Below are 26,609 nucleotides of genomic sequence, written 5' to 3' on the forward strand. Positions count from 1 at the left end.
AATGTGTGTTACTGGGGTTTAAATGCATTGGTAACAATGGTCCTAGAAGAGCGGGGCTATGTACCAATAACAAAACAGAGAAATGACCACTTATCTGTGTTAAATTTAGTGAGTGTTCAGGGAAGCTAAAGAAAGCTTAAACTCATTTTTTTTTTCAGAGAAAAGGGAAGTTTCTGAGGCAGAGTGAAAAGAAACTTTCCAAAACAAGTTGAATTGAGCTCTGAAGGGAACAACACACTCACAATCTTAAAGACAGTGGACTGGAGTTTGGGTGAACATCAGTGAAGCTGGAGCTCAGTTCAGGATGAAGACCCTTCTCATTTTCACTTTCTTCCTGCTCTCAGGTCAGTTTTTTCTGCTCCAAACTGAAACCGTTCTGTATTTAACATGAAGATTCTTTTACACAGAAACATGATTCAGATTTTACATCACAGCTGAAGGAGGTGCTGCAGTTTTTTTGCCAGAATCTTCTATTTTAAATATTGATTGGCAGGTCCAGTTGGTTGCTTAGATCCAGAGGACTTCTCAGGAGGAAGTGGTTACTTTCCAGATATGGAGGTTACTGGTGAGATATATTCAGTTTTTGTATTGGCAGTTCATTGTTGCCAAAGGAAAATGCATATTTATAGACTTTTCGTCATGTTTGTTTATTATAAGCCTACAATTATTATCATTTAACAACACTGAGTGTGAGAGTCATAAAGAGTAAATTTATAGAACGTAACTGATTGAGAATGTGCTAGCTAGAAAGGATTCCAGTAGAAGAAATCAACAGTTTGTATTTTAGAGTAGACAAATGTACTGTTTTCTATATACAGTCCAATGTGGCAGGATTAACAAAAAAGAGATGCGCCCACGTATGAAGTATGCACTGTATGCACAAGTAAACATTGTACAAAGATGCAGTTTTACTTAATTTATTTCACTGTTTAATTTGGACATTATAAGTATGTGGCTGTTTATATGGAACTGTCCCTGAATCTTTTTCATGTGATGTCCCAAAATACTTATTTACAGTACCAAGAAAATAATACAACCCAGGTAGACAACAAATATAAAGAAAGCAGTTGAGCAGTTGCCCGCTGTTCTGGGTGTGTGTTCACAGCCCCTAGTTTACTAGTATGTGTGTGTGTGTGTGTGTGTACACTGCCACAGATGGGACATTGTACAATGACAAAATTGCACATTTTATTTAATTTCACGGTGGCGCAGCAGGTAGTGTCACAGTCACACAGCTCCAGGGGCCTGGAGGTTGTGGGTTCGATTCCCGCTCCGGGTGACTGTCTGTGAGGAGTTGGTGTGTTCTCCCCGTCTCAGTGTGGGTTTCCTCCCACAGTCCCAAAACACACGTTGGTAAGTGGATTGGCGACTCAAAAGTGTCCGTGTGTGTGTCTGTGTTGCCCTGTGAAGGACTGGTGCCCCCTCCAGGGTGTATTCCCCCTGTTCCCAGTGAAAAACTGTCACTGTTGTGGCACACTCATTTACCTCACGGGTACATAATCAGTACTTTTAGTTACAGGAACATAACTGAACCATACACTATATTAATTATAGATTAATATAGAACATATCACTTTATCTCCAGGGATTATATAGTTATAGAGTTGTTTTATTTTACACAGTTCTACGATGAAAGCTTGCAAATATTCACATCTCTTTCTGAAAAGTAGAATGTAATGAACATTTAGGAAACACAATACAACTTTAAAACAACTTTTGCTAACACATGCATTTGAGTAATTCCTGGATAAGTAGAATGTAAATGTTTCATTAAAGCTGTCCTTCCTTATGCTGCAATAATTACTCTGGTCCCCGTAGTATGCATCCATCCTGCTGTCAGGCTGTATAAACAGAATAGATACTAGCAGGTTAAAAGCAGGAACAGGTGAACTTTACTGAAGGTGAAAATACAAGTCCAAAAAAACAACAAGAAAAATGCAATCAAAACTAAAAGCTTAATCCAGAGAATGGTAAACAAACAGGCATTTATATATACACAGCACCCTCCATAATTATTGGCACCCCTGGTTAAGAAGTGTTCTTTGGCTTCTAATAAATCCAACAATGCAAAAAAAAAAAAAAGAGAAAAACCTAAGCTTTAACCTTCCTCATGTTAGGGTCTTGACTGACCTGTTTTTAGGTTTCAAATATATACAAGTACTCCATGAATTTGTTTATTGCATCAAGACGTTTTGACTTTGTCAGGTACTTCTATTTAAACAAAATAATTAAAACTATTTTTTTTACTAAATTATAAAATGCTCTTGTTAAAATTGTGACTCTTCTGTTGTTAGGGTCAGTTTCAACCCAGGTATAATTTTAAATCAGAAAACAAAAACAAACAAGTGTCAAATCTGGAATCATAAACACATTATACACCAACAGCCTAAAGCCAGCTCTTCCTACAAACACTTGAGCTTCAGTTAGGGGCTTCTATCTTTGCCTGTTTCACAAAACAAGGAAAGCCAGACATGTAAGACCAAGTCAGTTTAGAGTATACATCTCCAGTTGAAAGTATGCAAAAAGTATGAAACAAATTGTTTAATAATTCATTGTTTTTAGGGTATCTTATGGCTGATTTAAGACATGGGTCAAAACCGACCCATTAACATAAGAGATGGTAGCAGAAAGCTAACACAGAAGGAAGGTTAATTTTCAAGTGCCTTTATTTGGTGTGGGGGGGTCACACATTAAGAAATAAATATTTTGAATGAAATCACGTGTGCCACAATTATTGGCACCCCTGGTGTTAGTAATTTGTACAACCTCCTTTTGCCAACAAGAGAGCACTTAATCTTCTCCTATAACACTTCACAAGATGGGAGAATACAGAAAGAGGAATCTTTGACCATTTCTCTTGGCACAACCTCTCTAAATCGTCCAGAGTCTTTGGTCTTCTCCTATGCACTTTCCTCTTCAACTCACCCTACAGGTTTTCTATTAGGTTGAGGGGCCTTGTGAACCATTTTTGTGTAGATTTGGCCACATTTTTAGGGTCATTATCTTGCTGAAAGACCCAGTGACAACCCATCTTCAGCTTTCGGGCAGAGGCCACTAGATTCTTATACAAAATGTCCTGATATTTCAAAGAGTTCATGATCCCATGTATCCTAACAAGGTTCCCAGGTCCTTTGGAGGAGAAACAGGCCCACAGCATCACAGATCCTCCCCCATACTTAACAGTGGGCATGGGTTTTTCTGCGTACACATTCTTGGTGTTACGCCACACCCACTTAGAGTGTTTGTTGCCAAATAGCTCTATCTTGGTCTCATCTGACCAAAGCACACAGTCCCAGTTAAAATCCCAGTACCAATTGGCAAAGTCCACCCGTTTACGCTTACAAGTATAACTCAGAAAAAGCTTTCTCCGTGCATGCCTCCCAAACAGCTTGTTGGCATGTAGATAGCGTCTAATGGTTGTTTGGGAGACCTTGTAACCCCAAGATGCTACCATTTGATTCGATTCTCTTACAGTGAGCTTTGGAGAATTTTTTTACTTCTCTTACCATCCTTCTCACTGTGTGTGGGGGCAAGATACACTTGCGTCCTCTTCCAGGCTTGTTTGTCACAGTCCAGATGTTTTGAACTTTTTGATGATTGCTCTGACTGTAGATAACACATTTTAATTAGGGTTGCCAATAATTATGGAGGGCGCTGTGTGTGTGTATATATTCATTGTCTGTAACCCTTATCCAGTTCACGGTCGCGGTGGGTCCGGAGCTTACCAGGAATCACTGGGTGCATATGCTGGTAATAAAATTAGAGTATCATGAAAAAATGGATTTATTTTAGTAATTCCATTCAAAAAGTGACATTTTTATATTATACTCATTCATTACAGGCAGACTGATGAAGTGTTTATTTCTTTTAATTTGATGATTATATCTGAGAACTAATGATAATAATATAAATTAAACAATAATTATGTTGTGGAGGCACAAGTGTACATTTAAGGAGCTGCCTGCAATGCTGCTAACATGGGGACTAAGAGTACTCAGAGGAAGAATGCACAATGCACTAGTTTAAGACTATAAATCATTATAACAAATAAATAATTATATAAAATATAAATGATTATAACAAACCTTTGACGATCCATTTACACCTGCCTTGGTATATAGTTAAATTTAGATTTATTTATTAACATTGGTAGGAAACCTATTGTTTTCATTTTTAACTTTCTTTAATAAAAGTTAATTAAATATAATACAATTTTCTTGTATTTCAGTTTTATCAATCACTTTTTCTCCTGAATTCCAGGTGTGTAACATATACTTTTCTAATCATTTTTCATTATCAGTTTTTGCTTCTTCACTAGTGGAGGATGGTTGTATGTATAAGTCTTTGTAGTACTCTTAATATTTTCTATTTCTGGTATCATATTTTAGTTGGCCTGATGAGGGTTTATGATTTTTGGTATTGGGTTTAATGCCTGTTGTTTTCTAATGTGCTTTTATAATTTTGTCTATGTTCCCTTTTGTGGCCTTCATTTCAGTTTTATTTATTTATTGTGTTCTGACATTTTATTTCTTAACCTTTCAGTCAGGATGAATTATGCCTCTTGTTTTATTTTCTTCTGATTTGATGATTTAATGATTTAATGCATAGTTTTCATTTAACAATAACGTGTCATCCGTCTTCATCGTTTATTTCTTTCAATGTTGTGTATCATTATCATAACACCTCTCTTTTGGCTTTGTTTGTGTGTGCTATAAAAAGTGTTTCCATAACTGAATTTCTTCAGCTTTTTAGATATGTGAAAATGACTTGTGCTTTAAGTTTCCTCATTTTAAGGATTACCTTACTTCTCTTAATTGGGTTGTTCAGTCTATTTACATTTAATGACACTAGTGATGTATTACTCATATTGTTTATTGAGGTCTTGTACTTTCCCTGAGACCATATCATAACCATAATAAACAGTAACAACTTTGTAAGAACATTGAACATAAAGACAAAGGAACAATCTGACTTCCAAAAGTAGGCATGTATCCATGTGTATGCTTCCCACGTTACATTCGTTGGGTGAGCGGATATTATTCCTTCCTTCCTGGTCTATCAGCTGATCTTGTAGAATTCTCTGTTGTTTTATAGATTGATGTAGGACCTCTTTCTCCTCCATGTTCCAGTTTTTTAGCTCTTCAACGCTCTGTTCAATCCCTGTGATTCTCGTAGCTTGTGTGGCTAGCTCTGTCGTTGTTTCTGTGAGCTGCTGGATATTACCCTTCTTAAAGTCCTCAAGTTCTATTTACATTTCCTTTTTAACTTCTTTAAATATCTATCCATCCATCCATTATCTGTAACCGCTTATCCAATTTAGGGTCGCGGGGGGTCCAGAGCCTACCTGGAATCATTGGGCGCAAGGCGGGAATACACCCTGGAGGGGACGCCAGTCCTTCACAGGGCAACACAGACACACACACATTCACTCACACACTCACACCTACGGACACTTTCGAGTCGCCTCGAAACACACCTGCAACGTGTGTTTTTGGACTGTGGGAGGAAACCGGAGCACCCGGAGGAAACCCACGCGGACACAGGGAGAACACACCAACTCCTCACAGACAGTCACCCGGAGCGGGAATCGAACCCACAACCTCCAGGCCCCTGGAGCTGTGTGACTGCGACACTACCTGCTGCGCCACCGTGCCGCCCTTCTTTAAATATGAACTCCATTTTCAATTCAGTTTTAAATCTCTGGATGTACTTAATGTCTTTCAATCGCCTCAGCCTCCATGCACTCTTCCTCTCGCTCCACAATATCCACTGCCTCGCATCATCTTCCCTAGTCAATTTGGGTTCTTTTTTGAGGTCTTTTGGTTTGTTTGTCTTTTTGATCTTCCTCCTCTTTCCATCTCTGCCTCAATAGCAAAATAATCTAATTCAGGGTTTTTTATTGAGTACTGATCAGGAGCAAATGCTGCAATCTTAATTTGGGTCAAATCGGAAGCCCTGTATCTGCTGTATTAAATGGCCTTTTATTGGTCTTATTATTTTGGGTCAGGTTTACAAAGTGATTTAGTGAAATCCCAGAGGGTGTTTGGTTAAAGAATACAGAGAAACATGAAAAAAGAAAAAGTTGTGTTTGTTTATTAAGCTACAGTTTAATAAGCTATTTATATTACAGTGTTAAAAAAGTTTTGGTAAAGATGGAAGGATTGTTTTTAATGGTGTGTCTCTAAAGTCATTTTTCATTGTGTTATTCTCAAGGGTTATTTCAAAGAAACATCTGCAGTTGCCCTTTCAAAGGAGATTCTTAATAAAACATTTACAGAACTACCACAGAATGTGAGGAACACTTGGTTTATTTTGAATACATAACTATGGACATTGTGGTTTGAGTGTAGGTGTCTAACCATATGTATGTTCCTGGGCCTGGTCTAGGTTGTAGTGGAGGCTTTGAAAACAGTCATGAATAACAGTATCCTACATGGAGAACCTGACCAAATGAATGTGGCACATTACAATAACATATTGATGGCAACTGAGAAACTAATGTCTACTCTGGTGGTGCCTGTACAAACCTACAACGTCACACATATTACCATCCCAAATTTAGGTAAATACCCAGCTCCCACTGTCACAGACTCAGTATATAATATTCCATACTGTTTGTCTTTAATACTTTAGTAGTGTGGTGTGCAACTCTGCAGAGAGCTTGACTGAATACCAGCCTCATATCTGATCCAATGTTACAGAAACTGATCCTCTGGTCTAATGGACTAATGTGTTTTTTACATGTCAGAGATACAACTGTTGATGGTGGGACCTAACGCCTCCACAGTAAAAATCCCTCAACTCACCACCAGCACAGTTTATTTGGATATTGACCTTATTGGGATTGCAGAGAAAAACCAAGGTAAGTTTTTTCTCCTGTGGATTTATTATTTCTGTCATAAAATCATTTTTTTATAAATAAGATATTTATATATTTTATGTTTAATGAGTTGTAAATGTAAAGCTATATATTCATTACATAATCACCAGGAATTAGTATTTTTAAAAAACCCTAGCCCAGGAATTGCCATGTCTAAGGTGTTTTATTTTTTATTTTGTTTACTTTATCAGGATCAGCAGCTGTTTCTCTGATGAGTTACACCAACTTCACCGCCTTGCAGGACCCTGCCCTTTTTAACACCGACAATGAAACAAGCAAAACCATGATGTCCCCTGTGGTGTCTGTCACACTGCTGAGAACCAGCATCACCCAACTCACCAAATCAGTCAATCTCACCCTGAAACATACTGCAGTGAGTCTTAACTGACATACCCACATGCTGTGTTGTTTTTTTATGAGTGTAATGTTTAGTTTTTAATTTTAAGTATTGTTCTTACTTTGCAACAACATATGCAACAACAATGTATCTACTGATGAATTAGTACCTGTTACAGATGGATTATAGTAAGAAAACATAAGTAATTACATATGTGTATTTACTTTATAGGTTTAAAAGCAAATTCTCTCTCATGTGTAATAGTAATAATGTAACATGTGTAATTACATTAGTAATCAGACTGGAACAAGATTTTTTGTTCCAAAAGCCTTTTCTAGCATGTATGTGTTAACTTACATTAAGACATTAAACTGGATTGGTTGTAGTTTCAAACATTTAGCTAATATTTATGTTGAGACACCGTAACCAGTTTCAGCTTTAAACCATTCTGTAATGTGACAGTTCTGTGGGTGTCCATAATTTCACAATGTAACATTTATGAAATAGTTTCATTATTATTGCCCCTAAGCAATGTCTATATTACCACTCAATTATTACACAGTGCCTACATGACTACACAGGAACTGTCCACTAAAGTGTAACATTTACATAATGACTGAGGAATAACTGTGTTGAAACATGGTAACCTGATAATAGCCGTTATACCTTTCTGTAATTACACAGTACTTACATACCAACTACACAGGAACCGTCCACTTATTTTAAAGTGTAACTTTTACATAATTACTCTAGAATAATTAATCATTAAAGACTAATTAAAATGAAACTACTGCTTATCTCACTGTAACATATGCTATTACTGCAGAATTGCATATACTAAGAGTTATTTAGTACATGTCCTAACAGTGAGAAGAAATCGTCAACACATTCATCATTTTATCAGTGAATGTAACACCTTAATGTTACATTTTGAAATTATGGACATCGGCTGAACTGTCACATTAAAGAATGGTTTAAAGCTGAAACTGGATACAGTGTCTCAACAATAACATACATATCAGCTAAAGGTCAGAAACGAAGGCAAATCCAGTTTAATGTTTTAATGACACACCTGTCAAAAAATCTTGTTCCCATTTGATTACTAATGTAATTAAACGTGTTTAATTACACATATGCTATTACCTGTGTTTAATTACACATGTTTAATTATATGACAGATAATACACTGTTACAGCTATGAACAATACAAATGGCTAAACTGATGTTGATACACATATGTAATTACATCAGGTTTACTACTGTAATTTAAACTGTCAATGCCATTTTTTTATAAAGCACATTTAAAACAAAGTGCTGTCCAACAAAGTATTATAAAAGCAAAACATAAGACATAAAATAACAGATAAAACTCAGAAAATGGAGTATAAATAATATTAGAAAAACAGAAATATATGTAACTCATCAAAGGCCAATGAAAATAAAAATATATGTAACTCAGAATCAAAAGCCAAAGAGTAAAATAAGATTTGGTTAAGAGGTGAACTGCAGAATTTTTTACCCACTGTAACCTTGAGATGGAGGCTTGACTGACACCAGCATGAATGGCATTACAATAATCCAGTCTAGATTAAATGAAAGAATATATGACCCTTTCAAAATCATTAAAAGATAAAAAGTGCTTCACCATGGATAACGGCCTCCGTTGAAAAAAAGCTAGATTTAAAAACAGTTCCTGTTTATTCAATTTAAAATCACTATCCAATATCACTCCTAGGTATTTTTTACAAAACAGCTTACATATGGAGCCAAGAAACACAAGTCCCAGTAGGGGACATTAGAGAGACCTATATGTCTTAAAATCAAAACTTTTTATTTAATAATAAAATAAAAATAATAAAACAATTTTATTTTCATTTACGCTTTAGAAATGTAATGCCTTCCAGGCTTTAATGTCCTTCGGACAGTCAAACAATGCTGTTAAAAAGTTTGAATCTCTCTGCTTCAAGGGCAGGTAAATTTGGGTGTTTTCTGCATAGCAGTGAAAAGAATTACCATATTTCATAAAGATGAATTCTAAAGGGGAGCATATAAAGTGAGAATAAGAGCGTTTCCCCACCTGTAGTTTGTTTGTTCTGGTCCGAATCAGTTAGAAAGCTCAAACTCATTGGGAGTTTCCCCCTTGATTTGGTTCTGGAAGGTCCTGTGTTCTGGACTAGTGTGTTTTTGATTCATTACTCAGATTAGCAGCTAAACTTTAACCAGTTCTGTTTACCTGTCTACTGCATCCAATATGCCAAGCCCACCCTGGCTATGAATGCCAATTAGTACCGAGCTGAGGTGTACACCTTATTGTTGGGTTTGATCAAGGTCGGGTCACATTCTCACCAGTAACAAACCACAACAGAGTTTGTTTGTGACCGGACTCAGACCACCTCCTCTCAATGGTCTCAGTGTGGTTATTTTGGTCCACATCTGAGTGCGATTACTTATTTCATACCTACCCAAGTGAACCACACCTAGGGTGAAAAAGTACCAGAGTTTGATTTAACTGGACTAACTGGCCAGAGAATGGAACCCTGGAAAACCCACATGAAAGAGGTGCTGGAGAGGAAATAAAATCACCAAGGCTGAAAAACCTTTTGTCTAACAGATAAAACCTAAACCACACCAGAGCAGTACATTTTGCTGCCTACACAATGCTCCAAACAAGAGATAAGGATGCTGTCACGCCCTTTACTGTCTTGACTGTTTTGCCCGCTATGTGCTCTTGCACATGGGTCTGCTTGTTATTGTTCATGTCTTCCCCCTAGTCCCGCCTTTGTTCCTCCTCCTCATCTGTGTCTGATTTGTAATCCGGCCCCCTCATTATTTGTTTCAGGTGTCCCTTGTCTGTGTTGTATATTTAAGTTCCTTTGTGTGACTCCTTCTTTCTTGGACATTCCACCTTTAGTTTGCTTTCTATTGTCAGCTTGCTTTCTCCAGTCTGTCTGTTACTCATTCCCTTTAAGTCAGTCTTTGTATCTCTCTTGTCTCAGGTCTGTTTGTGTCTTTAGTCCGTTTAGCTTTCTGTGTTCAGTTTAGTCTGTGTAAGCTCTCTCTGTTTAGTTCTATCTCTCTAGGTTTGTCAGTCCAGTTTCCTCTCTCTGTCTAAACCCCTCTGTCCAAGTCTCTCAGTCTAGGTCTTTCTTGGTCTAAGTATTCTGTCTTTGTTTTGTATCTTTTGGTGTAAATAAAAAGTCACTGTGTTATAGTGAGTGTGTCCGTCTCCGTCAGTCCACTCAGTTCTGACAGATGCTATGATCTATGGTTTCAAAAATAGCTGTGAGATCTGAAAGCATAAGAATGGCAGAGTCTCCTGAATCAATAGTTAATAAAAGGTAATTAAAAACCATGAAAAGAGCAGGTTCTCTGCTATGGAGGGTTGGAACCAGACTGGAATACCTCAAAAACCTAATTTCTATCTAAAAGACACTGCACTTGCATTGATACTGATTTCTCCAAATGTTTTTTGAAAGAAATTGAAGCTTAGAAACTGGTCTAAAAGACCCTTCAGTATTCTCTAAGTTGGGTTTTTTAAATCAATGGTTTCACTACACCATGCTTAAATATAAATGGTACAGTAGACTCAAAGATATCTTTAAGAAAATGGGTGGGGAGGACATCTGTAGGACAAGCTGAAGATTTCAAATCACCAACAATTTCATTTAAAAGGGAGAGACACAGGTCCACTTCTTTCCCAGGTCACCTGGCTTTACTCCCCACAGAGCTTCCTACACCCTCATCGCAACTTATTCAGAATTGCAGAGATATATTACTCATACAATCAGTTGTTGTCCATCTTTCATCACCTTCATGTTCTCCCCAGGACTCATTTTTATTCTTACCACCTTCTAACCAAGCCTGTGTCTTCAAATGTATCTTCAAATTTTGACTTAAAATGATAAATTCTCTTTTGACTTTACTCTGGACTTCAGTTACAGTAGCAGCCCCCGGAATGTTTTGGACAGTGTTGGATTCTTTGTAGACTGCTTTTAGAGCTCCAATTTCTTGACACAGTTTTAAGACCCCCTTAACTCCTTTTGTTTGTCCTTTGTTCCACATTGCAGTATCTAGGGGTAACTCTCTCTCTCTCTCTCTCTCTATATATATATATATATATATATTTATTCATTCATTCATTATCTGTAATCACTTATCCAGTTCAGGGTCGCAGTGGGTCCAAAGCCTACCTGGAGTCATTGGGCGCAAGGCGGGAATACACCCTGGAGGGGGCGCCAGTCCTTCACAGGGCAATACAGACACCTACGGACACTTTTGAGTCGCCAATCCACCTAACAATGTGTGTTTTTGGACTGTGTGAGGAAATTATATATATAAATTTTTTTTTTTTTTTTCTTTTTCATTCATTCATTATCTGTAAGCGCTTATCCAGTTCAGGGTCGTGGGGGGTCCAGAGCCTACCTGGAATCATTGGGCGCAAGGCGGGAATACACCCTGGAGGGGGCTCCAGTCCTTCACAAGGCAACACAGAGACACACACACACATTCACCCCTACATTCTTCAGTCACCAATCCACCTACCAACGTGTGTTTTTGGACTGTGGGAGGAAACCGGAGCACCCGGAGGAAACCCATGCGGACACGTGGAGAACACACCAAACTCCTCACAGACAGTCACCCAGGCCTCTGGAGCTGTGTGACTGCGACACTACCTGCTGCGCCACCATGCCGATATATATATATATATATGGACACATGTGGGTCTCTTGGATTCTGTCTTATTTCAATTATTTGAATTATTCCAATTATTTAAATTATTACAAATCTCTCAGGGATCTCCTGCCTGTCTCACACTCATCTTTTTTCAATTCTTTTGATTTAGAAGATGTTTGTACTGTAGAACTTTGCATCTTGCTTCTTCTAGTTCCTTTTATGCATCATCCTCATTATAACATGCAATAAGATATAATCTTATTATTCTTGGATCACAATGAAATTTAAGTAAAATTCTGAAACTAAAATATGTCACTATTCCAATGAATACAAAATTTGGACCCAATTTTTCTAGCCAGGAATCTACCTAGAACTCCACACATCTTCGGACATCTGAAATTTTATAGACAGTCAGAACTGGATACAAATCACTTGCAAGTCATGTTTCTCTTCAGGTGCGTTGTTTTTCTCAGGTGGTCAGATTATACCTTGCCTTTGGAATCTCTTTCTATACAGTCTATATAGCTAAAAGTGTTCACTCACCCATCCAAATCATTGAATTCCATGTTCCAATCACTTCCATGGCTACATGTGCATTAAAAAAAGTACCTAGGCATGCAGACTGCTTTTAAAAACATTTCTGAAAGAATGTGTCACTCTTAAGAGCTTACTGAATTCCAGCATGGCAACATGATAGGATGCCACCTATGCAAAAAGTCCAGTCATGAAATTTCCCCACTACCAAATATTCCACAGTCAGCTGTCTGTTCCAGCAAAGTGGAAGATTTTGGGAACCGGTCGGCCACGTAAAATGACAGAGTAGGGTCAGTGGAAGCTGAGGTGCATAGTGTGCAGTGGTCACCAACTTCATGTGGCCTTCAGATTAGATCAAGAACAGTGAGTATAGAGCTTTATGGAATAGGTTTTCATGGCCAAGCAGCTGCATCCAAGCCTTACATCCCCAAGCGCAATTGCTGTGTGTTTTTTTTTTTTAGGATTTGGGCTATGCCCTTTCGTTCCAGTGAAAGGCACTCTTAATGCTTCTGCATACCAAGAGATTTTGGACAGTTTCATACTCTGAACTTTGTAGGATGGTCCCTTCCTGTTCCTACATGACTGCTCTCCATTTCACAAATCAAGGCCCATAAAGACATGGATGAGTGAATTTGGTGTGGAAGAACTTGACTGGCCTGCACAGAGTCCTGACCTCAACCAGATAGAACACCTTTGGGATGAATTAGTGCTGAGTCATTTATCTCTCAAGATCGTTTTGAATGGAAAATTAAAAAGAAAAAAAACAGACAAAACTGATTCCTTTGACTTACAGATAGTGGTAAATTTGAGGTTGTCTGAAACATCTGTTGCAACACTGCATGTTATAAAAATGTGTCTCAAACTCATTAGCATTTTTTCTGTTTTGTGTAGGAGATTGACCCTAATGGTGAACTTTTCTGTGTGTACTGGAAAAACACTGAATGGATTGTAGATGGCTGTGTCCTGCTCCATTCCAACAGCAGCCACAGCATGTGCTCCTGTGTCCATCTCTCAACCTTCGCTCTCATCATGCAGACAAGACCGCGCCCAGATGATGAAGTAAGAGCAAACATACAGTGCCCTCCAAATTATTGGCACCCCTAGTTAAAATGTGTTAAAAGATTAAAAATTTTAAAATATAATTTTTTATTGCAGAAACATAATCTCACTTTGAAAAAAAACAACCTTCAACTCAAGTGAAAAAAAAAACAATAAAGAAAAAATCCTGACTAAGAAATATTTATTTCCCATAAAATGACCTGTTCCACAATTATTGGCACCCTTAACAATTTCTTGGAAATAAATGTATTTGAACCATTTATGTCACTTCTACTGAAGTGTATAAAGTGGATCAAAGTATCTAGCAACCTTTAATTAGTAATTCATCCCTTTCTGTTTCCCTGGTGTATAAATATGACATTACACAGGGCCCTATTTCTCTTACTCTTAAACATGGGAAAGCCAAGAGAACACACAAGTAAGGCAGATGTGTGTTGTTGTAGAAAACAATTTTATTACTTTGTGTTTGTTGACAAATATCCTTAAATGATGATTAGTTAAATTAGCATACTCATTGTGTGAAATCCTGTACCCTATATGCATTTATATGAATGACTAACCAGCATTTACATTATGAATTACTTACACATGTAGTTAAATTTCTGCACTACTAACTCATATGATAATTACTCCTAAAGACATATTATAAGCTAACTTCACTATATGGCATGATAACTTGAGATTTAATTCTTAACGTCTAACCTCGAACAGATGTGCACTCCAGGATTGTAACACACTGACATCATAGTGTTGGGTATGGAGGCGCTGATCTGTAGCTTCTGTTTGTGGCCTTGAAGTGTATTTCTGACTCCCTAAATTTTAGTCTCTTGGGAAAAAGTGCTGAGAAGAGAGGCCCATTATCAGCCTGGCCAGATAAAGAATGTCTTCAGGGTCACAACAGGCACCTGAATATTGCACGTGAAGAGCTGAGTACTAACACGTGAAATTATGCATATTAATATACGCTAATCAGCCAGAAACGCCTCACCACCAGGCTATACGTCATCTGGGGTATAACTGTTGGAGTCAGATCATGTGAGCTTCAGAATTTTCACTTGGGAGGGGTATTACACTGTTCTCAATGTGTAAGTTCTCCTGGATCCAGTATTGTTAAATAAATACTTTGATTTGCTTTAAACTTCACTCGACTGGTGTCTGCGACTCTCTCGTAACGGACACGCCTCCCCCGAAGAGGGAGGGTGTATTTTGGACCTTTTTGTTATTTTCTCATGAGTTGGTAAATTGTAAATACTTTGAGAACGGTCCAAAGAAACATTTTTATCTTCAGTGTCGACCTTCATAAATCAGACAATGGCTACAAGAAAACAGCTACTCAGCTGCAGATGCCCTTGTCTACAGTCAAATCATCAGAGCAATCATCAAAATGTTAAAAACATCTGGAACTGTGACAAACAAGCCTGGAAGAGGACGCAAGTATATCTTGCTCCCACGCACAGTGAGCAGGATGGTAAGTAAAAAGTTCTTCAAAGCTCACAGTAAGAGAACTGAATCAAATGGGGTTAAGAGGTCTCCCAAACAACCATCAGACGCTATCTACATGCCAACAAGCTGAAAGACCCAAGTTGTCACCGGGTCTTTCAGCAAGATAATGACCTTAAACCTGTGGCCAAATCTACTCAAAAATGGTTCACAAGGCAAAAGGTGGTGAACAAGCTTCGCAGTGTCAAAGCCCCAGGAGTGGATGTGGCTTCCATCAAAGGGTTTGAGAAGTGCCATCTCTGCTTCTTGTGGATGATATTGTTCTTCTGGCTTCTTCGCATGTAGGTCTCCAGCGTTCACTTGAGCAGTTTGCAGCCGAGTGTGAAGCAGTCGGTATGTGGATCTGGACCTCCAAGTCTGAGGCTATGGTTATCTCTGAGAAACAGATGGCATGCTCCCTTCAGGTATGGGGGGAGAACCTACCCCAAGTGAAGGAGTTCAAGTATCTCAGGTTCTTGTTCACCAATGATGGGAAAAGGGATAGTGAGATTGACCGTAGGTTAGGTGAAGCGCCTGCAGTAACATTGTGGTGAAGAGACAGCTGAGGCATAAAGCAAAGCTCTCAATTTACCGGTCAGTCTATGTCCCCAGTCTCACCTATGGTCATGAGTTCTGTGTAATGACCGAAAGAACAAGACTGCGGATACAAGCAGCTAAAATGAGTTTTCTTCTACGGGTTGCTGGGCGTATTTTTCGTGATCGGTTGAGGAGCTCAGTGACTAGGGATGAGCTCAGAGTGGAGTCGCTACTCCTTCGCGTTGAGAGGCACATCCAAATGCAAGGAGGCCCAGAGGTAGATCCAGGACATGCTGGCAGGATCCCCCAGGAGGAGCTGGTGGAAGTTGCGGGGGACAGAGACGTCTGGGCCCTGTTGTCACTGCGACCCTGAAATGGATGGGCAACTTCCCAGGTGTTTCTTGTATTTTATGTCTTATCTTAGCTCTCTTTTTAGGTGTCTACCCCTCTAGCTCACTCCCTCTTTAGCTCAATCTCTTTTGATTAGATCTCATTTTGTTTAGCATTCTCTCTCTTTCCCTAGTTTTCTTTATAGCTCTATTCTATGTCCAATGATAGCCCATTGCCTACCCGAGTGACTAATTAATAATTAATTAATTTCCTTATTTAAAATTGTGCTTTATATTTATTTATTCACCATGCTCTACCTATAGGTATTATTTTTGTTTTATTGTTAGTTGTTGCTTCATTCTATTTAATTTAGTTATTATCTGTCAATATATATGTTTTATCTATTAGACTTCTGTCAGGACTGAGTGGACTGATGGAGGTGGATGCACTCACTATAAAAGTGACTTTATTTACACCAAACGATACAAAACAAAGACAGAATACTTAAACCAAGAAAGACCTAGACTGAGAGACTTGGACAGAGGGGCTTAGACAGAGAGAGGGAACTGGACTGACAAACCTAGACAGATAACTAAACAGAGATCTAAACAGAGAGAGCTTACACAGACTAAACCTAGACAGAGGGAACTAAACAGACAGAGACCTAAACATAGAAAGCTACACAGACTAATCTTAGACAGAGTGTGTTGGAGACCACTGTAATCTTAGGAGGCTACCACTGATACGTAGTTTGTCCTGGGTTCAATCCGGTGTGTCGGCCAGAACACCACTTGAGGCCAGCATTAATTCATGAATTTATTAGTCCATGAACATGAGGAATGAGAGCTCTGTGTGTGTGGTCTGTAGAAAACAAATACATACAAGATTGTAAATATTAATACACAGAAATAACAATATGAATAAGAAAGAAATACGACATATGTCAAACTGTGATAAATGGGTGGGGTTCTAAACTCAGGATTCAGTACAGCAACATTCATTCATTCATTCATTATCTGTAACCGCTTATCCAATTCAGGGTCGCAGTGGGTCCAGAGCCTACCTGGAATCATTGGGCGCAAGGCGGGAATACACCCTGGAGGGGCCGCCAGTCCTTCACAGGGCAACACAGACACACACACGCACATTCACTCACACACTCACACCTACGGACACTTTTTGAGTCGCCAATCCACCTGCAACGTGTGTTTTTGGACTGTGGAAGGAAACCGGAGCACCCGGAGGAAACCCACACTGTAAAATCTAATTAGTTAACCTTACTTAAAAAAAGCATGCAAACCGATTGCCTTAAAAAAAAACTAAGTAAATTGGAATAGGGACTGCATGTTGTATTAACAAATGCTTATTTAGTATAGTTTACTTACACTTCGGTTTAATTAACTTAAAAAAAACTGTATATACTACTTAATAATATGTTTCATATGTACTTCAGATTTAGTATAGCCTACTCAGAATTACTATTTCAAAGAGCTAAATAACTTCAATTAAATTGTACTATGTGTATATTCAAAATAACTCATTAATCAAAGCTGGGCTAACTACAGTGATATTTTCTGCAACTTAGAATTCGTCAGTTGTGTTTACTTGAACAGCAATCTGAATTAACTTATTAAAACCATGCAAACCGATTGCCTTAAAAAGACCAAGTAAGTATTACTTGAGTAACTTAAGTACTTTACACATACATAAAACATGAATGAAAAGCAGATTCCGTACACTTTAAAATAAGCCCATTTACACAATAAATCAAGGTACTGAGATTTTAAAGTTCAATTATACGTGTTTTTATTTGTTTTTGTTTTTTTAAGAATAAGAACAAAGGCTTAAAATAGGATTGGCATTGTTTTACAAGATGACAAGATGTGTACATACATGCCAGCAATTCAATAAATAAAATAAAACTACAAAATTAACATATACAGACATAAACATAAATTGCTGGTAAACCCAGGGCTGTTTATTTGAAAGGAGAGCCTTAATTTAGTTTAAATATTAGAAACGACATTAGAAAAAAAAGAATCCACTTAAGTGAGCTGTCCTAGACTCACACTTGATTAGCCATTTAACTCAAGAGGAGATTTTTAAGAGTTTGCAGCTTAGGTGGAAGTTTGTTCTCTCCCAAGCCAAGCATCACTCTTTGAATGAAATTGAACGTGTTTTTCGTGGCTTTAGGGTAATGTAAGTGCAAAGCATATGCCAACCCAAACAAGAGGCACATGGCTTGAGGCAGATTCTGTAAATTGTCCATTACAATATCTCCCTCAACAATGATGGCAGTAGACACTGAGTCAAGGTGGAGATGATTTGGAGAGGGAGGCATATCTTCACTGATGACAGTCAGCACCCCAACAGACACTTGTGCCCAGGCCTCATCACTGTCAGAATCCTGTATAAAAAAAAACAAACAAAAAATAACATTACATCAGGGAAATGTTGATAGGCATAGCCATATCTCAAAATATAAACTGCCCTGCCTATACAGCCTTCCAGCCTTTCCCATAAAGTTGTCATAAGCAACAATAAACAAATGTGAGGAAAGTATACCTGGTCATTTGTTTATTAAAGAAATTGATCCAATATATATTTAACAAAGTGGCAACTGTATTTGAGCATTTATTTTCAGTGGTATGACCCCCTTGTGCAAATCTGATGGTAGTTTAGGTGAATTTTTTGTCCGGAAATTCTAAAAGGTTCAATCTTACCTTCAGTGTGATATGGCCAACTTCAAACCAGCTTTTCAGTGAATAGCTCACCAACAACTGCCACATCCACTTCTGAGAAGGACAGAAAATGTTTTGGTTAAAACACACCACTTGTAGTGTTGTAATTTGTAGAAACATTCCTTGATATGTGCATGTTTTAAAAGTGCTAGTGAAAAATAAATATTTTTTAAAATATCTATTCAAGGTCATAAAAAAAATTTAAGTAGTATTTCACTTGTATTTTACCAGTACACAAAATTAGCAGTTCAGGGAATAAAGCAACATAAAAGTTAAAAATTAAACTTATTTACATTTCAGATGCTAATTACGACCTTGCGACGCGGGTCGTAGATTACAGGAGAACTTTGGAAGTGCGGCTAACCAGTTTTAAGGTGGAACCCCCGTACAGTGACTATTCGGGACGAATACACGTTGCGTTGTGAATAACTCTGAATACGTTGTGAAAAAACATTGCACCTCCCCATGGAAAACTCATTGAGCTTAAGCCTTACAGGTTTTCTCAGTCTATTTCCCTTGGCATATCTATAAGACCTGCTGTTGAAACTGAATTTAATACTGAAACTAAAATGTTTTTCATAGCTAAACGTACTCTAATCAGTGGCGGACGGCGGGGGGTAAACAAGTTATAGGCGCCTAACGTTTAGTGAATTTACTATCACTAAGTCGCATATATGAGAGCTTACATGGTTTCGCTTTATAATGTACAATATTCAATAATTTCTTAAAATATAGTAGATCTTATGTGAATAAGCGGATGCTGGAATCTAGTCTGTAAAGAATTTTAAAACAGTTAAAAAATGACCAACTTCACACAGTCTGGGGGAAGTTTTCCTTTAAATTTGGCTAAATGTATTCTCCGACTAGACTCCAGCATCTTCTTATTCACAGGCAATCTACTATACTTAACTTTAAAACGTGTATTTTTCGTTTTATATTCTAAAGTGCGACGATATGAAAGCTAAACCCGTTTACGCTAGCTAACACATCCACGACTAGCTAGATAGAGCTATGGGAGTATTCAGAAATAAAGTCACACAATTTTATTTCGTTAAATAAATGAAAAACAATAAATACATTTAAATTCGTTGCTTGCTTGACAACTTACCTTACTTCAAAAGACAAAAGCAGGCTCCACCGAAGTCATCCACCGGCCATTAAACCAGTTCTGGGCGGGAGACTGAACGTTGAGTCCTGCGCATGCTCACATCGCAGCCTTTATTACTACTTGATTGTTTTAAGCTGTCTGCACTCAAGACAATAAGTTAATTGTTTTTTTTTTTTTTTTGTCTCTACAATTAACGGTAACTTACAAAAAACTAGCAAGAAGTGCATTATCTTCATAACCAAGTAAAGTTAACTAATTAAGTCATCACGGCTATTACATTTTACAGTGCACGTGGACACGGGGAGAACACAGTACAGCAACATCAGAGCATTAATCATTATAAATAGTGCTGAGACACCACCTAGCGGTCGGTTCCTGTAACTAACCCAATGATATTCAGAGAAGACGATGGTAACATTCCTACGGTTTCTCCACCCACCAATTCAATGTCCATAACATAAATTAAGAATATTACACATATATATGAACATATAACGTAAAGAATGAATAAATCTACAAATAAAGTAGGATACTATCGGTAAGAGATAAATTCACAGTACACACCGAGAGAAGGGAAACGGAACATACAAAAGGAGCACATGGACAGAACACACTCGCCTAATTAAGCAATAATGTTCATAAACGTTTCCTTAGCATCCAGGTACTAATATGAATGAATAACATTTGACTCACGTTTCATCAATGACGCACATCGGTTAGTTTGAATAACACAAAGCAGACTGAGAGGGAACTATGGTGGCTGCACTTAACAACTGCTCCCCTAGTAGACGATGCTGGAAACTAACGTGAGTCATGTGACAGAGCTTCAACCAATGAAAAATAACTATGGCTAAATGCACATTTATAAAGAAAACCAAATATTAACATACACATTTAAGTTGTTATGTACTGAACGACTATAAGTCTGTTATACACACTGGGCCTTTTAAACACAGAGCTAAATAGACACCTAGACAGGGAGAACTAATCAGACAAAGAAAGCTAAACAGACCAAACTTGAACATGAACACAAACAAACTAAAACACAGACAGACAAGAGAGATACAAAGACTGACTTGAAGGGGATGAGAGACAGACAAGACAGACCAGAGAGCACCAAACGAAGGTGGAATGTCCAACAAAGGAGTCACACAAAGGGCAGGATTACAAATGAGACACAGACGAGGAGGAGGAAGAAAGGCGGGACTAGGGTGGAGACATAAACAATAACAAACAGAGCCATGTGCAGGAGAAAACATGGCGGGGGAAACAGACAAGACAGGACAAGAGCGTGACAACTTCAGCTCAGCAAATTTTAAATCAACATTGTTAGTGTATTGAATTAACACTGAAAGTGTTGATGAGTGTAAAATTTTTGTGTTAATTTAACACTGGTGAATTATCTGTGAGCTGAGAAATATACATAAAGTATAAAAAATATATTGTATCCTATTTTTTTTAAGGCCAAACCGTTTACCACAAGCAGTAGCTCAGATAAAGAAATTCTGAGCTGTTGTAACTGTTTGAGTCTTGTTTTTCAGAATAATTCTGTGATGGACATAATTGCCATCCTAGCTGTATCAGTGGGGCTGGTGTTCCTGAGCTTGTCCCTGTTCACGTTTTCTAATTATCAACGAAACCCAAGACTGACCAACACAGCTCTGATCAACCTGTGTTTAAACCTGCTGCTGGCCCACCTCCTCTTTCTGCTCACACAGATATTCCTGCGTTACATAAAACCTCTGCAGGTGAGTGGAATAATGTTCATTGGGGGCAGGGGTACCTTTCCAAAATGTTCTCTCTGTGTAGTCATTATCAGTTTGAAAGTATGTGCTTAAGCTCCCATTATTGCTCACCCCTATCAAGCATGAAGAGTGAGTGCTGTGTGAGGGAGGTCAGGGCAAGAGGTCTTACCATATTTTTGACATTGTTTCCAATACATCAGTTGTTCATCAGTTTTCTTTTGGTAGGTACTACCTACTGCAATACTAAGAACACCACACAAGACCTGCAGATTTGGTGATGCACAGGACACAAAATAACACATGACACACAAATCATGTCCCATATCCGTCCAATACAGAAAATGTCTAGTGTCAAAATGGGATTGTTCCATAATTTATGGGACAGCTTATTTGGAGGAGCTAAAGAAAGTTTAAGGAAGGTCTAACAACTGCTGAACCCCATGTCACAGCAAGCTGCCATAAACATTAGGTTGATTTAATGTAAGCTGTGAGTATTAATTGCAGTATATCACGTTCATGGTAAGTGAGTTTTGAGTCCAACTATCAGTTATCAATTTATTTCTTTCCAAAAAATTAGTACCTCCCCCAGAAGAAAAATGAATAAATAAATTCCCCTTTTCAAAGAGAACTCCATCTGTTCAGTTGTAAATAGCTTTTAGAGAATCAAAAGTAAATCTCAATTTGGGTCTTTTCTGAAGTTTTCATGCCAGGCAATGTAACATTTGCGGTCAGCGCCAACATTTTGAATAATTCCTTTTTACATTTTTGAATGACAACATCAGATAACGTCATTTGGACTCCAGCTCCCTGTCTTTTTCTTCTGCATGTCTGCCTGTTAATCGCTCGCTCTCTCTCTCTCTCTCTCTCTCTCTCTCTCTCTCTCCAGGTGTTGTGTGCAGTGCTGGCAGGTGTTCTACACTTCCTCTTCCTCTCTGCTTTTGTGTGGATGTTCATTGAAGCTGTGCTGCTCTTCATCCATGTGAAGAACCTCACTAAGTTAAGATCAAAGAAGGAGGGGCTTAACTGGAAATGCCTGGTTGTGATTGGGTACATTATTCCTCTGATTGTGGTGGGTGTGTCTGCTGGACTTGTTCATGATGGATACGGCAGTGAACAGTAAGTGTGTGAAGTGGGTTGAGCTTCTTCAATCAGGGGTGGAGTTCACTTAATGGAGATTAGTTGACTAGCATAAAACACATACCAGTTTTGGGCACTTGACTGGTGTTTGATTTGTGTGTGTGTTTCTTTGTAGATGCTGGCTAAAGACAGATGATGGTTTTGTGTGGAGTTTTCTGGGGCCTGTTGGTTTCATTCTTGCTGTAAGTAAGGCATGGAGGAAGGATGCATTAGCTGTGTAATAAAACTCAAGCTAACAACACAAACTCATTCATTTTTCTTTTTCCTGATCCTGTTGTTTTGTGTTTTCTTTTAAGGGGAACTCAGACTTGCTTATGCCGATTCTCTGTTGGTTGCTCTTCTGCTTATTTGTCTGATTTGGGGCTTTGGGGGTTTTTCATATTATTTGTCCTTTTTTGGCTTTGTCCTTTTTTCCCTGTTTTTCCATTCTATCTAATATTAAACTAAAAATATATTATTTTCCCTGCCAGGCCAACACTCTACTCTTCCTGAGCATCTTGATTGTCATGACCTCAACTCTGAAAAAAGTGACTAGTGAAAGTCTGAAAATCAAACACACTAAACGAGACCAGCAACTTTTTAAAAGTGTGTTTCTGAAAACCATGCTCCAGTTCATCATTCTCGGCTGCCCCTGGGTCCTGGGTCTCTTCATGGATGGCAGTAAGGTGTTGGAGATGATCTTCCTGCTCCTCAACTCCCAGCAGGGAACCTTCATCTTCCTCATCCACTGTGTCTTCAACCAAGAGGTCAGTCTTTACCTGCTCCACCTTAGGGTCAATCCCACTGACCCACCATTTCCCAACAAACAACAACATTACCCTGTTACCAGCTGAGGGCTAGGATAACCTGAACAGGATAACAGTTACTGAAAATTAATGCAACATGCTCTAAAGAGGTCAGGACAGAAGTTGTGTTCACAGACAGTGGTTGGGGAAGTGTTTCTAAACCCATGCTGTGATTTCCACCACAGAAATATCTGATTTTAATGCAGTGCCATATGAGGGGCTGAAAACCACAGCCACCCAATATTGGTTTTGAGCCTTGTATTTAGAGATTTCTCCAGATTGTCTGAATCTTTTAATTATATTATGTACTCAAGATGATGAAATGCCCATATGTTTTGCTATTTTTGGGTGTGGAAGTGATTGTATTTTTTTACCCTATGTCATGATGGGGTTTTGGTGTGAGGAACAAAGAGATGGATAAAATCATAGAGATGCAGAATTTGTTATTAACACAAATATACAGACCAGTAAATAAACACAAAAGAAACTGAGCGAAGCAAAGACACAAAACCACTAGCCAAATTAATAAACGCAGAGACAAACCAAGACAAAAACCTAGAACAGACAAGATAAACTAAGCACTAAACCTCACAAAGAAACATATACATGGACTGTACACAACAGGAGACAGGCTACAGATGAAACAAAGCAAGCCAATATATCTCAATACTAATTGATGTTTGTTTCCCAATATATTTTACAAAACGATAATGCTTTGACCAGTCCATGTCCTAAACACCTCAAATTAAGACGAAAGTGCTTTGGACCAAAGTCCAGAGATCATTCTCAACAGCCGGAGTGACATAAAAATCACATGAAATCCGATTTGGCCGTTCAGACAGAATTGCATTGCCACAGTTCCGATATGGATCATACCAATACTCAATACCACATATGAAAGTGGTCCAAATCTGATTTTAAAAGTCAGATTCAATGTTCAGATTCTGCTGTGTGAACATAGCTCTAGATACTGCTACAAATTCAAGACAGACAAACTAAACTCAAGGGAAACTTAAGGTTAACTCAGAAGACCAAATAATGGAACACACTGGGCTAAGCTAAACAAAGGAAGATACAAGTAATAAAATACAAGAGACACAAAACTTACTTTAAACAAGAAAGACTAAAATAAGACTGTTAAACAACAACTCTTCACAAGAGATGAATTAGACTATAAGAACACAAGACAACCTTGAATAGCAGAAAATCAAAAAGTTACAACACAGAGTATATAAAGACACACAAAACAAGACACACCTGGGCTCCAATCAATACATGTAACACAAGAGAGCAGGCTGATCACAACACAATGGAACACAAGGGCAGGAAAATCACATGAATAGGAAGGTCACATAAGAAAGGGAACAACCATAAACCAAAGAAAGACAAGAAACAGGACTCAATACATGTTACACAACTCTCAGTGTTATACAGAGTGGTTCCCTTCTCATCTTTATTATAAAAGATTCTAATAAGCTAATATTTTTTAATAAATGTTGTAATATTACACAGATTTATCAATTTTTGATGCCACATCACCATTTTTTTAAACTTGTTGCTGGCATGAAATTTAAAATGCATTCAAAATGATTCAACATGTGAAATATAGTTTTTCTACTTTTTTTTTTTTATTAAATATATTATTTAAATTATTACTACATCTTTACCCAGCATTCTAACTTTTCTAGAAACGTTACAGTACAGTTACAGTACAATACAGTTATCAGTATTTCAATCTTACTCTCTTTACTGGAAAGAGCAAAGCAGCTAACAATTTTACACGTCTTTGATACAACTGAATTTACAATTGAGACAAAACTATTTTCAGAGTAAATAATAGTGACTTTATTGCTTTCTCATCCTGTTTTTTTGTTTTTTGTTTTTTTTTTTCCTCCAGGTGAGGCTGTTGTATGTGAAATGGTGGCGTGGTCTCTGTGCGACCCATACTCTGAAAACTGAAGTAGATACAGATACCACAACATCAAAACTGTAGATTAAGAAGGGTTCATTCCGCATCTTCATGGTTTAATGGTTTATTAACTGTATTACATTGTTTATTTCAGAGTAAATGGTTTACTGAGTGTGTTACAGCATTTAATCAGGGTTACTATTTTTATTAAGCATCTTACAGTGTTTATTTCAGGGATAATATTTAGTGCCTTACAGTGTTTGTTTTACATGTAATACTTTATTGAGCATCTTATAATTTTTATTTCAGGGTCAGTGGTTTACTGAATGTCTTACTGTGTTTATATAAGGGTTAACATTTTACTGAATATCTTACTATGTTTATATAAGGGTTAACATTTTATTGAATGTCTTACTGTGTTTATTTGTCAATTAATATTTTATTGTATTGTATGGTGTTTGTATGTTAACATTTTATTGAAAGTCTTACTGTGTTTATTAGTGGGTTAACATTTATTGAGAATGTTTTTTTTTTTTTTTTTAAGGGTTAATAATTCAGTGAATATCTTATTATTTACTTATGGTTTTCTTAAAGTGTTAATTTTAGGGTTAGATACATGTCTTTCTGAATGTATTTCATTATTATTTCACATTTATCATTTATTCTTATTGATAAAATATTTTAACTGGTGAATTCTTTTGAATAAACTGTAAAACACAGCCTTGATTCACACCACCTTACTCCATGCTTTTTTTAACACATTTTATGCTCTTTATTGATTCAGTTTAGCAGAGTCAAAACCCCAACACCAACAAACTGCATTCGAGTAATATCAAAAACTGGGAAATACCAATCTTCTAACTTATAAATTATGTCCCAGTGGTTGTCAAATTCATATTTACAACTGGTAAACTTGTGATTCTAGATAGGACATGACTTAAGAGATGTGACGAATATTATGACATTTTACCTCTTCCCCTGCAGAAAATGGGATGAGCACCTGAACATAGCATTGCTACTCAGTCATTAAAGCAGTACGCCTGTAATTTACAGCAGTAAATTTGACCCTGTACTTAATATTTCACTGTGCCTACTAAGCCAGTAATTTGATTAGATTCAACTTTATTGTCATTGTGCAAAGTACAAATACAGAAGCAATGCAGTTAGCATCTAACCAGGAGTGCAATATACAGTATAATATACAGGGGTTAGACAATGAAACTGAAACACCTGTCATTTTAGTGTGGGTTAGTGTAGGTTTCATGGCTAAATTGGACCAGCCTGGTGGCCAATCTTCATTAGTTGCACATTGCACCAGTAAGACTGTGAAGGTTCAATTACCAGGGTAAGAGCA

The 26,609-nt window shown here is 37.6% G+C and overlaps 1 protein-coding gene and 1 long non-coding RNA gene across 2 annotated transcripts; one reads left to right on the forward strand and one right to left on the reverse strand.

Annotated features, from left to right (window-relative positions):
- The first annotated feature begins 256 nt into the window (after positions 1-256).
- On the forward strand, positions 257-25,605 carry LOC136686589 (adhesion G protein-coupled receptor E3-like). The gene is made up of 13 exons (XM_066660481.1): positions 257-344; positions 494-565; positions 4,229-4,260; positions 6,214-6,291; positions 6,388-6,562; positions 6,749-6,862; positions 7,072-7,253; positions 13,317-13,484; positions 21,221-21,427; positions 22,311-22,540; positions 22,677-22,743; positions 23,032-23,307; positions 25,244-25,605. The coding sequence occupies exons 1-13, from the start codon at positions 305-307 to the stop codon at positions 25,337-25,339; spliced, it is 1,737 nt and encodes a 578-aa protein (XP_066516578.1). The 5' UTR covers positions 257-304; the 3' UTR covers positions 25,340-25,605.
- On the reverse strand, positions 17,737-19,888 carry LOC136686604 (uncharacterized). The gene is made up of 3 exons (XR_010800334.1): positions 19,680-19,888; positions 18,554-18,625; positions 17,737-18,237 (listed from the first exon to the last, which is right to left on the reverse strand). It is a non-coding gene; the product is annotated as an uncharacterized lncRNA (long non-coding RNA).
- Positions 25,606-26,609: the final 1,004 nt, after the last annotated feature.

The sequence above is a fragment of the Hoplias malabaricus genome, chromosome 2 (assembly GCF_029633855.1).
Source record: "Hoplias malabaricus isolate fHopMal1 chromosome 2, fHopMal1.hap1, whole genome shotgun sequence".
Taxonomy (NCBI): domain Eukaryota; kingdom Metazoa; phylum Chordata; class Actinopteri; order Characiformes; family Erythrinidae; genus Hoplias; species Hoplias malabaricus.

Bases quoted from the DNA above. Each gene is read 5' to 3' on its own strand.
- LOC136686589 (XM_066660481.1), top strand. From the start codon at position 305: ATGAAGACCCTTCTCATTTTCACTTTCTTCCTGCTCTCAG. The intron at 566-4,228 runs GTGAGATATATT...CTTGTATTTCAG, and splicing joins TCCAGATATGGAGGTTACTG to TTTTATCAATCACTTTTTCT. The intron at 6,863-7,071 runs GTAAGTTTTTTC...TTACTTTATCAG, and splicing joins GATTGCAGAGAAAAACCAAG to GATCAGCAGCTGTTTCTCTG.